Raw genomic sequence first — 13,056 nt, 5'->3', positions numbered from 1 at the left:
CGGGACGCCGCGCGAGGCACTGACCCCGTCCCCCTCGCTTTTTGGCACGGCGTTGTCATGCACTCTCCCCCGCTGCTCTTCGCCGGGCGGGCCGGACGCGCGTTTCCTCTCGGCGTCCTGGCGTCTTCCAGCGGTGCGTTGCTCGTTCATTAATTTGGGAGTGATTAAACTCTCCTCAAAACAGTCGTCGTCGCGGTCGCCATATTTCCGTACGCAAGGTGGTTCGGCTCGCATGGGGGTGGGATACGCGTGACGTCACGGCGTGCGTGCGCGCGCCAACGCGAAGCGTCCATGGAAGTCTGTGACTGCAGTCCCCCTCTTGGTCAGTATGGTCAAGATGTTCTGCGCTACTTTTTTGAACAACTTGTGCTTGCGTGCAGTTCTACACAAATATACTTAAAATGCAAAAAATATATAATGTTATAATTTAAACATCTATAGATTTATTCTGAACAACTATAAACCACATTTTGCAATAACATTACTCCCCATACCACAAAAAAAAAAAACAACAAATCAAACTTTTTTTATATTTCAAAGTTTTTATAAATGCTCAATTACATTCTACCCTATGGATCTGCAAAATAACAGCTATTTACAACTGACTTTTACAAAGAATTAAATCAGAAATGAAGCTAGTGGTGTGTGTGTGTGTGTGTATGAGAGGGAGAGTAAAACTCATATCACTTGACTGCAGGCTACTGAAAGGCTGAAAGCACACTCTCAAGGCGGTGTCGTGTCTCCATCACAACCTCCTCCATGACCTCGGGTTTCAATAAGTCTTTGATCTAGAAGAAACACGGGAAACGTTTCAGGGTCGGTTATGGATTACACCTCATTTACCGGAAGATGGCACGTGACGCTCGCCTGTACCTGATGTGAAAGTGACGACTCGTAGCAGTACAGCACACTTGTGTCGAACAGCAAAACTTTGTGGGCCGCCAAGGCAAGCAGGCAGTTTCTCAGCCGGGATATCACCTCCCGATCTGCAAGTTGGACAGGCTGAGTGCACAAGATTGCACACAGTGTAAGGTGGGAAGAGGAGGGGGGAAAGAAAAAGATGTAGAAAGCTGTGTTTTTAGCAGCTTCCTTAAAACACTACAGGAAAGAACTAGCTTAATTTTGCATTTTCTGTTAAATGAAGAAAAATAAAAAGCTTCTGCAGAGTTCAGTGTTGCTGTAGTCTTGTGGGTAACACACTCGCCAGTGAACCAGAAGACCACAGTCACAGGTTCAATCCCCACTTACTACCATTGTGTCCCTGAGCAAGACACCACGAGTGTCTCCAGAGTGGCTGTCCCTGTAAGTCACTCTGGATAAGGGCATCTGATGTTAATGTAAAATGTACTTCTTTATCTATAGTACAGGCCAAAAGTTGACACTCCTTCAAGACTGTTGGAAAACTATTTCAGGTGATGACCTCTTGAAGCTCATCGAGAGAATGCCAAGTGTGCAAAGCAGTAATCAGAGCAAAGAAACTAGAACATAAGTACATAACTCCTCATGTGTTCATTCATAGTTTTGATGCCTTCAGTGAGAATCTACCAACGTAAATGGTCATGAAAATAAAGAAAACCCAATGAATGAGAAGGTGTGTCCAAACTTTTTGGCCTGAACTGTACCTCACTACGCATGATGTAGTGTCAAATAATAAAACTGACATTCTGTGAACAAAAGACGCTTTTTAGGAAACCCTTTCACGTGGACGAGTATACCTTCTTACCTCCATACTGGTGTAGTATCCTCCCGCCTCCTCGTCCAGCTGCCCTGGTGTGGGGTACAACCATATGTACCCATTGTTTCCTAATATGACTGAAGCTCCACAGGGCAGGTTATGGAAGTGAGTTTTCTGCCTTTTCACCAAAGAGGGGGAAACTTGCACCAATATACCCTGACCCAACTTAAAAAAAAAAAAAAAATGAAACCAGGCATCCTATTTGTTTTTTAAATTGGTATTTTGATAAATGCTGTAGAGGTCTGTTTGTCTCCATCACTCACCTTCCCATATTTCAAACTACGAGTATGAAGAGAGAGAGCTCCATCAGTGAAAACATTCTGAACTTCAGCCTAAGTGCCAAACAAGGGGTTAAGGAAACCACACAGTGTATGTACACAGTGGCAGGTAGAGCTATTTTCCCCACAAGAGTGAGTGCATGGAAGAAGGTTCATCCAAATAAATTTGCCTGCATGTCGATCAAAAATCAAATCTCATGCTTGAAAAAAAATAAGGTACCAGTCACTTGGTATTACAAGAACTGAATGGTTAACAGGGTTTTTAAAGTTGCTCGAGAACTGAGCAACTCCTTAAGTTCAGAGTATTTTGTTTCACGTCGCTTAATGTTTCGTATAGGGTGGTAGTAGCCTAGTGGGCACACTCGCCTATGAACCAGAAGACCCGGGGGGACTGTCCCTGTAACTACTGACTGTAAGTCGCTCTGGATAAGGGAGTCTTATAAATGCTATTAATGTATAGCAGATGGTTGATTATTTATTAATTTTTGTTTGTTAAAACAAACAAATAAAGTGTATAATTTAGCATATGTACGCTACTAACGCAATATCATGCACACCATTTCCCAACTTTTTATCGTCAGTAGCGAAGGATACACTAATGAGATCTCCTTCCTGAAGATAATCCCTCATAGAAAGCTCGTCCTCTGCTGACCGCCTCCTCTAAAACAAATTGATGAAAACAAGGAAGAGCGCTCACAAAAAGCCAAACGTGTTTTGTGCTTTGGGTACCACGTCAGTGTCCTCACCAGCTCCCCGCCAGGCAAATTGACGGCGGAAAGCAGCAAGACCGAATCCAGGCGAGAGTTGGTCTCCACCTTCCAGCGTTTCTGTTGAACCTGGGGAAGGAAAGCAGACACTGAATAACGATGGAAAAAAAAAACTCACGTCAGAACCGCCACAGTAACCGTCAGCAAGTACCTCTGTAATCCGCCCCACCACCACATCACCAACTTCTCCGTTAAACCTGGGGGAGAAGAACAATAGCAAGAAAATCGGACTTTTAGAAGGTGCAACGTTTAACTGAGATGCCGGTTTGCCTTGAGGTGAGAAACCCTCTGGGAACTCGCCTGGTCTTCAGAGGCCGAACACAGATCAGTTTGTTGACCCGCTCCACCTCCCCAGCTACGGACGCTGTGAGCTTCTCGTCGTCCACGTATGTGCCATGTCCGCTGCACAGAACACGGAGTTACCGAGCTGCTTCGCGTCCGGACGTTTCCCACTGCGCGTACTTACCGCATAAATCCCGTGTCGGTCGTAATAACGTCCCCGGGAACGACCAAGTTGGCGAACGTCCCTTGTAAGGGCACCTCTTCGCGACGGGTCGGTAATCTCATGTCAGCGGCCATGCTTTTGCAGGGGGTGTTGTTGGTGTCGCTTCTTGATGACGTCATGAAGCGTGATGTAGTTTCGTTACTGAAAACTTTAAAGTAAATGAGCGTGAACTCGTGTTTAATCAAACACAAGTAAATGCTAATACACAATTATGATATTTAAGATAGCTTTACGGAGAAGCGACAAAATTTCCGTTTTTGTTGGTTTAGTAAATTGCGCCACCTTGCGGCTAATTCACATCCTACAGGCGGACTCAAATTTATCAATGGTTTGCTTTACTTTACTTTATTTAGCAGACGCTTTTATCCAAAGCGACTTACAAGAGGAAGACACCAGCAATTCTCGTTCGATTTCTATAGAATATTGAGTTTACAAACTAAGAGCCCTGATAATGGTAACGGACACTGATAATTACTACGGTTAAAAAAAGATTGTCGCATCGCATGACCTCAGCATTAAGTGACATTATGAAAATCTTGTGCTAATTATTGTGCTTTATATCTCCGATTCATGTTTTTTGGATGATCAAAATTTCATCAAAACTGAATTTCACGAAAAATACCCCACTTGGTATGATGATGATGGATTAGGCAGATTATGACATTTAGAGTTGAAATGTGACTATAGATACAGCATGTCCAAAAAAATGGAAAGAAACTGTTCTTTGACAAGCTTTTTCTCACATAAATAATTTTACAGTTTATCTATCTGTGTTTCACACTACACCTTCCTGTTTAATATACATCTCTACATTTCTTTAAATAATTTATCAAAATAAGTGGTCATATCTTGAAGTCATAATTTGAAATGTATGAACATGGCACTGTTGGATCAGCCACATTTAAAAAACAAAAAAAACGGACAACACAGGTCCAGATTAAGCAGACTTCAATATTCACTTTGAAGAAAATGTTTAATTTGTAAGTATTTGTGTTAAGAAAGTACAAACATATTTACAATATACACATTTTACAATATTTAAAGCCATTCTCAGTTGTCTGTGGGAGGGAAGTGGAGCTTGGTTACATTTTCATATCTGTTCCATCCTTGAAGTGCCAGGGTTGTGACATGATGCTGGTGGTCTTAAAAAAAAATAAAAAAATAAAAAATCCAGGATAAAATTATGACTATAATCTGAAAACTACGGCGATGGTGCTTTTAACTGTAATGTGCTACCACAGCAGATCAGTGCTACAGGCGGACTTTAAGAACATCTATCCTCACATTATGTACATTTTAGCCAAAGCGGAATAAACAGAACGCATCTGAGTGATGACGGCCTGCTCCCTACCCCCAGTCTTTCTGGTCGAGAAGAGCGACCTCCCGTGGAGTAAAGTGCAGCTACCGGCGGGATCCTGAGCCCTCAGAGCACCATGGTGGGGATGTGATGGACCAGGGAGACGGGCGCCTGCGGCGGGGGCGAGCCGGAGGCCGGCGGCCGGTGCCTGGCGCTCTTCTGGTGCGCCCGCAGGCCCGCCAGCTGGGAGTAGGCGCTCTGGCACACGTGGCACTTGTACGGCCGCTCGCCGGTGTGCAGCCGCACGTGGTTGCGCAGCGTGGACGACTGGCTGAAGCGGCGGTTGCAGAAGCGGCAGGCGAAGGGCTTGTCCAGCGTGTGGATGCGCATGTGCGAGCGGAGGTTGCTGCGGGAGTTGAAGCCGCGGTGGCAGATGACGCAGCGCATGCGGCTCGCCGCGGAGGAAGAGGAGGAGGAGGAGGAGGGCGGCGACGAGGAAGAGGAGCCGTCGCACTGGTGCGTGTCATCTGCAAGCAGAAGGGGAGCGTTCGATACCGTCCAAGCAGCACCAACGAAACAAGAACCCCAAGTCTGTACTGGATTGTGCTCTTTTCTTCTCTTAAGAGGTGATTAACAACGTAATTACCATCATCCATTGTCCTCCTAATGCTTAGATAATCATCAACTAAACACACACACACACACACTCTTCTTTTGTGTTGCTCACCACTCCTGCTCTTTTTCTGTTGCTCCTCGTCAGTACCAGGAACTCCAGGAATTCCCAGAAAGGTGTTGTGGGAGTTCCCATACCAGACAAGCAGCTCCTGGTCGGGCGGTATCGTCTGGGGGGCGCAACCCAACACGTTTAGGTGTTAGTGGCTTCGTGTTTTTTAGTTTTTTCTTTTCGGCACAACCGCCCTGGCCGCTCACCTCCAGCGCTCTGTAGAAGATGCTGCTGCCCGCCTGCACCACCTCCAGGTTCTGCTCCTGCTCGTTGCGGGCGCACTTGATGTACGTCATCCAGCTCCGGTGGTCCTCCTGGCTGGCGTCGATGAAGCAGCGCACCGTGCCGTCCTCGTTGAAGACCTGCGAGGACGGTGTTCTGTCATTACATCCTGCTTACGGCGTCATGCATTTTCATAGTTTGGAGTAGGTAAAGTAGTTAAATACTTGCGTTTACATTTCATTTACAGTATTTACCACACGCCCTCATCCAGAGCGACTTACAATCAGTAGTTACAGGGACAGTCCCCCCCTGGAGCAACTTAGGGTTAAGTGTCTTGCTCAGGGACGCAGTGGTATTAAGTCGGGTTTGAACCTGGGACTTATGGTTCATAGGCGAGTGTGTTACCCACTAGGCCACTAGCGTTTCTGCGCTATCATAACATACCCTTGGTTTTCGGACAATAAAGTCTCATAATTAATATTCAAACAGGTAAGGACAACAGGTGGTACAATCTGAATGGTGTTCCTGAGCTATCACAACATACTACTTCAATGGACAGTATAATAGCAAAATTATTATAGAAACAAGTTATCATCCCTGATAAACTCAACAACGATACACTTCCAGCCTTGTGCACCTGATTTTGCCCCTCTCTGCTCTTTTTACATTTACAGCATTTATCAGACGCCCTTATCCAGAGTGACTTACAAATCAGTAGTTACAGGGACAGTCCCCCTGGAGCAACATAGGGTTAAGTGTCTTGCTCAGGGACACAATGGTAGTAAGTGGGATTTGAACCCGGGTCTTCTGGTTCATAGGCGAGTTTGCTACCCACTAGGCTACTACCACCCTATTTTGCACGTTCCTGCACATTTTGCACAACTTTAGTTTTAGGTAGTATAGTTTAGTGTGTATATACATATATTATATGTACATATAATGTTTTAGGATCGCACTATTGGGGGGGGGGGGGGGGGGGTGTCGTGTGTGAAACAGTATTTCGATACCCGGTATACTGTGCACACTGTTGTACTGACAATAAACCAATCCTGAAGTTGCACATCGCATTTGTACGGCCAGCAGGAGCCGTCGCTATAAAAAATAGGCTGCGGTAGGAAATTCTGACAAGGTAGGACAATGCGACAGAACACGCATCGCCTCCGCACCCAGAGAGCGTCGTCGATCTCTACCTCCCACATCAGGTTGTTGTTCTTCAGCAGGTCCACGTGTTCGGGGGAGAGCACCCTGCCCGTGAAAGGGCCCATCTCGGCGCCCGCCTTGATCCAGGTCTTGGAGAAGATCCCGAGGCCCTCTCCCGGGATGGAGCTCTGCGCGATGACGACCTCGCTGGGCAGCACCAGGCTGGAGAGCTTCTGGACTTCTGAAGAGGGGTCGAAGAGTTTGAAAAACAAACCGATTTACATCTATTATCTATATCTACTCCGACTAAAACGAACCAAACCGAGCGGACTTTTTATTTCAGTCACGAAATATTACATCTTTGCCGGCAGATAATTCGATTAAACGGCTGAAAAGACGCTCTTTGTGGTGCAAAAGGGGCCGTTTTCAGGCTCGCTGGAAGCCTGAAGAGTCCCTTTAATGTCCAAATCAAAGATTTCTTCTTCTTCTTTTTCCGTGCATTATTTTACTCGCGACCGGGGTTAAACGGTCCTCTATTACCGGGACTCCGGCGATTTCTCGCCTCGCAGCGACATGCGTGAAAGGCCCGGCGCCTAATTCCAAATTCATTATGGTTTTAAGGACTTTGTAGCGATAAATTGGCGCTGAATGCGCCGGGGACAGGAATTCGTCGGACAATGCGCGGGGCCGGTGGGTGGGTGGGGGCCAGCCGCGGTGGAAAGGCGATTAGGCGGTTGACGTGGTGTGAATGGCGGCGGAATTAGGCGTCGCGGCGCATTACGGCGGGAGCGGGCGGCCATTAAACGCGCGGAGAAAAGGGGGGGGAGAGAGGGGCTGTCCGGAGATGGATGAATGCGGGATAAAGAGGGAAGAAAAGACGTGCGGGGAGTAGGTGAGGTGGTGGTGGTGGTGGTGGGGGAGCCCCTTTCTCTCTCTCCCCCCCCCCCCCACACACACACCCCCAAAAAAAAGAAAGAAAACCCGGTTTAAGTGGAAACTCTCTCAGGTCAAGCACGAAGTTAACCAAATGAATTTAAAGCCTCCGCCCCCCCTCCCCTCTTTCCAGTCAGCAGCAGTTACACGCCTAACAAGCGGCTAAACGCGGGGGTCCCAAAGCACGGAGCGGGTCAGCGCGCTAAACTGGGAGTGACGGGGGGACCCTGGGAAGACACCTCGGGAGTTATTATTATTATTATTATTATTTTACGCATTTCACTGCCTCCGGTTATATATATATAAAAATGTGTGTGAAATAAAAAGGAAACTCACCTCCGGCGAACGACTGCGCCAGGACCTCCGCGGTGAAGGCGGTTTTGGGGCTGACGCTGCGCCGCCGCTCCTCCGGCAGCTGCTCCCCCAGCGCGCTCCTCCAGCGGCCGTACAGGAAGCTGTGCAGCACGTCCGAGGTGATGATGTCGGGCAGGCGGCGGCCGGGTCCCTTCAGCGCGCCGGCGGGCAGCACGGAGCCCATGGCGGCGAGGTCGGGGCGTCGGTGGTGTCCCGTCCCCGCGCCGCCGCGCCGCCTCTTATATGCGGGAGCGGGGCGGCGCGCGCTCCAATTAGGCGTTAATGGCAACTCCCCCCCCACCCGGTACGCCCCCCCCCCTCCACTTTTTATACTCTCGGCGACGCGCCCGCGCGCGCGCACGCGAACGGGGCGCGAGACAACTGGGCTCTTCAACGTCGGGATAAAACGTGCAAATTAACGCAGTGTTTTATTTCCATAAAAAAAAAATTACACGTTTAGAAAAGGAAAAAAAAGTCAAACGAATATTTTTTCCGTGTGTGTGTGTGTTTTTTTCTCGGTTGTAAATTGCTTGTTCGGTGTTTACTTGTTTACATGTATTTTTTTATCACAGGTAGAACACGAAATATAACGTCGAGGAAACGTATAATCCTAAATATAGTGATACAAGCCTGAAAATGACGCAGGTCGTGCAGGTTTAATAAAATAATAATTATGGCTTATTCAGCAGTGTTATGGGTTTTTTTTTCTTTGAAACGTCTGAACTTTTGGTGTGTCGGTGTTAATCAGGCGTGGTGGGGTGAATTAACAAAAAAATCCTCTTCCCAGGAATTTTTTTTTTTTTGCATTTTTAAGAGCACTGGAATTTTGTCACGGTAATTGTACGGTGAATAAGAGGATAAAGGAATGTGTTTTTTTTATTTCATTGTCCCTAAATCTGCCCTGACGAGGTCCGTCCTCTTTCCCCCCTTTTTAATATTCATGGACGCTGATATGAAGCCCTCACGTAATGACAGCGCCCTGTCCTCCCCTGTCCTCTCCTGTCCTCTCAGATCCTCCGCTCTGGTGGAGAGGAGAGGGGACATCTTCATCCCGTCCCTCCATCCACATCTGCGCCGCACGTCTCCGTGGGACAGGGACGGGGTCCGAGTGCGCCGACAGGCTGGGAGGAGTGTGATGGCGGAGAGTGATGAAGGCGAGTGACAGGGCACGAAAACAGATTGGGGCTCAACAGTTGCATTTTATATCGACTGAGAGGGGGACACCGACCTCCATCTTAATTTCTTTTTTTTTTTTATTTCCGTCCTTGTTCACAGCCACACCCTGATTACTGATTCCTGACGCTTCGCGCCATCGAAATGTATTCGAATAAAATTTAATTACGACAGAAATCCTGTAAAAGTGAAGCCAATGAATTTATGCGTTTTCGTCATCTATAAATCAATTCAAATAATAATAAGCGAACGTGTATTTGGAATATTTCGCACATTTGTCTGAAGGTTTCAGTACAAAATAAATCGTATTTTCTTGAGTGAGTACGTGAATTATAATTACGCGCCGATACCATATATATTCAGAACAATTTCCACGAACCCGACCAGGATCATTTGCACAATTCTAAAATTCGGCCTTAATTAACGTAAATTTTTTTATCTTCTGTAACCAGTTAAATACCAGGACTTAGCACCTCAAAAATTCGATTTTACGGACAACCCCGAATAGAGATAAAAGGTCTGGCTTTTGTTTTTTAAATATTAATACTGATGCAGATTATTTGCCTCATTATTGACTGGGATATTCATATCCGCCATTAAAAGGAGATTAAGGTGGACATCACAGCATGGCTGTTGCCTGGAGCGGCTTATCTGCAGGAAAGGTGAGGGGTTGCATCTTTCCCCCAAAAGAGCTTCCCTAAGACGGAACAGGACACCTGCCAGAGCAAAAGAAGGTTCTGGACGTGCTCATCTTTACACTTTAAAAAACGTCTACATTTCTGGATAGAGATGCGGGACGTGTGGGAGCCCATGGGGACCCTAATGGAGAAGGCACTGGCGCCCTAAACCAGGGTTTGTGGGTTTGAGTCCCATCTGGGGTGATGAATTGCACCGAGTGGCGCTGCAGAGGCGTGCTGGGCCCATAACCCACAGGGTGCTGGATCAAAATCATCTGCTAAATTCCTGTTTCAAGGGCAGTGGTGGCCTAGCTGGTATGGAAGCGGCCCCGTAATCAGAAGGTTGCAGGTTCGAATCCCGAACCGCCAAGGTGCCACTGAGGTGGCACACACTGCTCCCCGGGGCACCTTTCACGGCTGCCCACTGTGCTGCAGTGTTTCACGATGACAATGACTTCACTTTGACTAAAGCGCTCACCTATCGTCACCAAAATCCTGCCATCCTCCCATAAGGGATACTCTCTGTATGTTTTTAAAATGGTGGTCAGTCTGTGGGAATAATAATAAGTCATTTATTCCTTCTTATTGTTTCTCTAAGCAGGTTGAGTCCAACACGACCAGCCTGGAAATATGTCCGAGTGCACCTCTGATTAAACCGTAGGTGAATATTGATGCGGAATTATCCAAGGAATTATCACGGGCACTTTCCATCCACAGGGGCAGCGCATTAAAGAAGTGAAAAGGATCAAAATGGAGTGGAGGATTTGGGAACAGCTGCAGATTGTCAGAGGGGGACAAAAGGGAACAGAGTGGGGCCTGCACTGGCAGCCGAGCCCCCCGTCGAGGGTAAATATTTTAAATGACAATGCTCAATAATGTTGGATTTTGAAAATCCCCCCAGACAGATTCCACACGGAGACACACAATGGGAAGGGCAGCGGAGGCCAATCCCGGAGCAGTGTGTTTATTATTAAAGGAACGGGAAAGATGCACTAATTGCCAGGAAAAAGGCTACGGTCCTCCAGCGGACCGCCTGTCCATCGGGCCCGGTTGACACTTCAGGCCGTGCCGAAGAGGCACACCGTCTGACACCGGGACCCGGAAATGGGCAGATGTTCAGGTCAGGTCGTGACAAAGATGGAGGACCTGATGCCAGGAGGCACCAGCTCTGGTTCACTCACCCTGTCATCGATATGAAGAGACGTCAAATGATGCGCCGGGTCACAACAGGTCCTCAGGGTGATGCTCAATCATGTGCACAGGACGTGAAACAGACGAGATCTTCGCTAAGCTCAAAGCCAGCATAAGGCCAATTGGAATGTCAGCAAGTGCACAAAGACACACGTGGACCATGTATTTAGACATACGTTAATGGTTTTCACGCCAACTGTAGATTTGTGGCATGACTTCCACCCATCTAATTGAACGGAAAGTACCATTACAATACAGGGCACACCAAAGGTCAAAAGTAAAATTCTTTCAACCTTCCCATTTTTTCATAGTCAGTGTGTACTTACAAATATATTTTTAAAAAATGAATGACATCTACTTTTGACCACAAGCGAGATGTGCTGGCCATTTATTTCAGTTAAAACGTTAAATGCTGCATAAAGTTGCATAGAAAATGTTTTCTTTACACACATCAGAATAAACCATACAAGTAGATTATTGTTTCATGTACAGAGAATGACTTATTAAAACCAAAACAGGTAAAAGAAAAAGTGCTTGGCTTTCAGTGATTGTTCAGTTGAGTTAGGAATGTGCTAGAAGAAACCAAATTTTAAAAGAATATGCAAAAAAAAAAAAAAAAAGGAAAGAAAAAGAAAAAAAAAAAAAAAAAGAACTTAAAAAGCCAAAATAAAAAGCAGCACAAAAGTAGTCTTTAGATATTTTTAATGCACTGTTAACTGTACATGAGGAAAAAAAAAAAAACACTAAAGTTAAACATTTTGAAATTATAATCCCTTTTCATTAAGCAATGAAGTTAATACTAGATTTCAATTTCGTAACTAATCATACATAATATTAGATCACACATAATAGAAAGAAAAATAATTAAAAAGTTATTAGCATTGGACTGTACACATGTCCACAGTGTGTACTGGTTGGGTCAACAGGAAACAGGGTGGTACCAAATAAGACAACTTTGATCTTAATACTTAGAATATAAAAAAAAAAACTACAATTAATTATTACACAGGTAGGATCTGGGGGCTTAGCAGTCTTGAATTCTTTAATAACAGAACATACATAAAAACCTATCAGCTCTCATTTTTGTCCATAGCAAGATGCAACATCAAATTTCAATTACACATTCACGATCTTTGAAAAATTTCAGTATGAAAACAAGAACAGAAAAACAGGGACAGTTTTCCTGCAATAATGACTCCATGAAAAAAAAAAAAAAAAAAACTTCTTTGATTTAATTATATATATATTTATATATATATATTTTTAAAATAAAGTATTTAGTCAAGTATTTGTGCATACATACATAGTTTTACAAGATAGCAAAGGCAAAAACTCACAATATGCAACATCCCCCCCTTATCCCATTTCAGATCATAATAAAAAAATTATCCATTACATTTTCATACGCCTAAAAAAATAAATCTAAGATCTACATGTTAAACGTCTGTCCAAATATTAGAGAATCCATCTTTGTTTCAAAAATGAAATAAGATATTGCACCTTTTCAAACCAGAGTACAATAAAATGACAATGAAAAACAGAATACAAAGCACAACAGGAATTAAATTAGGAATTGACTGCCATTCGCCAACATCACTCATTGTATTTTGTAACAAAAAGAATACATTTTCCTGTAACAAAACATCACAGTTTCATTTTACTGAATTAAAATGCTTTATGTAAGAAAAAAGAAAACTTTTTACACATTCTTAAAACATTTTATGACAAAAACAAAACAAACGTATTCAAGACTGCTAAGCCCATAATTACAATTTACTGCAACAGAACTAGAAAAAATAGATTATATTGCGTTTGCTGAAATGTTACAATTCCGGGGTTCATTTTGGCGGTATAATCTGAATTGAAAAGAAAAGAATAGAAAAAAACAGGAAAAACAAAAATTCCAAAAGGGATCCCGGAAGTTGTCCATTCATATAACGGTGTACGGAAATATTTAGTAGCAATTTTTTATATTCCTGATTTAGAAATATTCTTTTTTTTTAATTGTATAAGTCATTCTACAGCTAGTGTTTTCCACTAAGAAAAAAGTAAAAGTCTTC

The 13,056-nt window shown here is 44.7% G+C and overlaps 2 protein-coding genes across 4 annotated transcripts; both read right to left on the bottom strand.

Moving 5' to 3' along the window:
- Positions 1–423: 423 nt before the first annotated feature.
- On the bottom strand, positions 424–3,419 carry exosc2 (exosome component 2). The gene is made up of 9 exons (XM_028971689.1): positions 3,247–3,419; positions 3,081–3,182; positions 2,932–2,977; positions 2,760–2,849; positions 2,608–2,673; positions 1,999–2,067; positions 1,724–1,900; positions 874–1,002; positions 424–788 (listed from the first exon to the last, which is right to left on the bottom strand). The coding sequence occupies exons 1-9, from the start codon at positions 3,402–3,404 to the stop codon at positions 699–701; spliced, it is 927 nt and encodes a 308-aa protein (XP_028827522.1). The 5' UTR covers positions 3,405–3,419; the 3' UTR covers positions 424–698.
- An 820-nt stretch (positions 3,420–4,239) lies between these two features.
- prdm12a (PR domain containing 12a) lies at positions 4,240–8,148 on the bottom strand. 3 transcript variants are annotated; one of them, XR_003749061.1, is made up of 6 exons: positions 7,938–8,148; positions 6,719–6,909; positions 5,513–5,668; positions 5,310–5,424; positions 4,637–5,109; positions 4,361–4,427 (listed from the first exon to the last, which is right to left on the bottom strand). XR_003749061.1 is itself a non-coding variant. In XM_028971687.1 (5 exons), the coding sequence occupies exons 1-5, from the start codon at positions 8,137–8,139 to the stop codon at positions 4,709–4,711; spliced, it is 1,065 nt and encodes a 354-aa protein (XP_028827520.1). In that variant the 5' UTR covers positions 8,140–8,148; the 3' UTR covers positions 4,240–4,708. The 3 variants fall into 3 exon arrangements, 2 of the variants coding, with proteins under 2 accessions (XP_028827520.1, XP_028827521.1); XM_028971687.1 differs by having other exon boundaries at positions 4,240–5,109; XM_028971688.1 differs by lacking the exon at positions 4,361–4,427 and having other exon boundaries at positions 4,699–5,109; positions 6,719–6,906.
- Between the last annotated feature and the right edge of the window lie 4,908 nt (positions 8,149–13,056).

This window comes from Denticeps clupeoides, chromosome 3 (genome assembly GCF_900700375.1).
Source record: "Denticeps clupeoides chromosome 3, fDenClu1.1, whole genome shotgun sequence".
Classification (NCBI taxonomy): Eukaryota; Metazoa; Chordata; class Actinopteri; order Clupeiformes; family Denticipitidae; genus Denticeps; species Denticeps clupeoides.
This window is presented reverse-complemented; position numbering and strand designations above follow the sequence as displayed.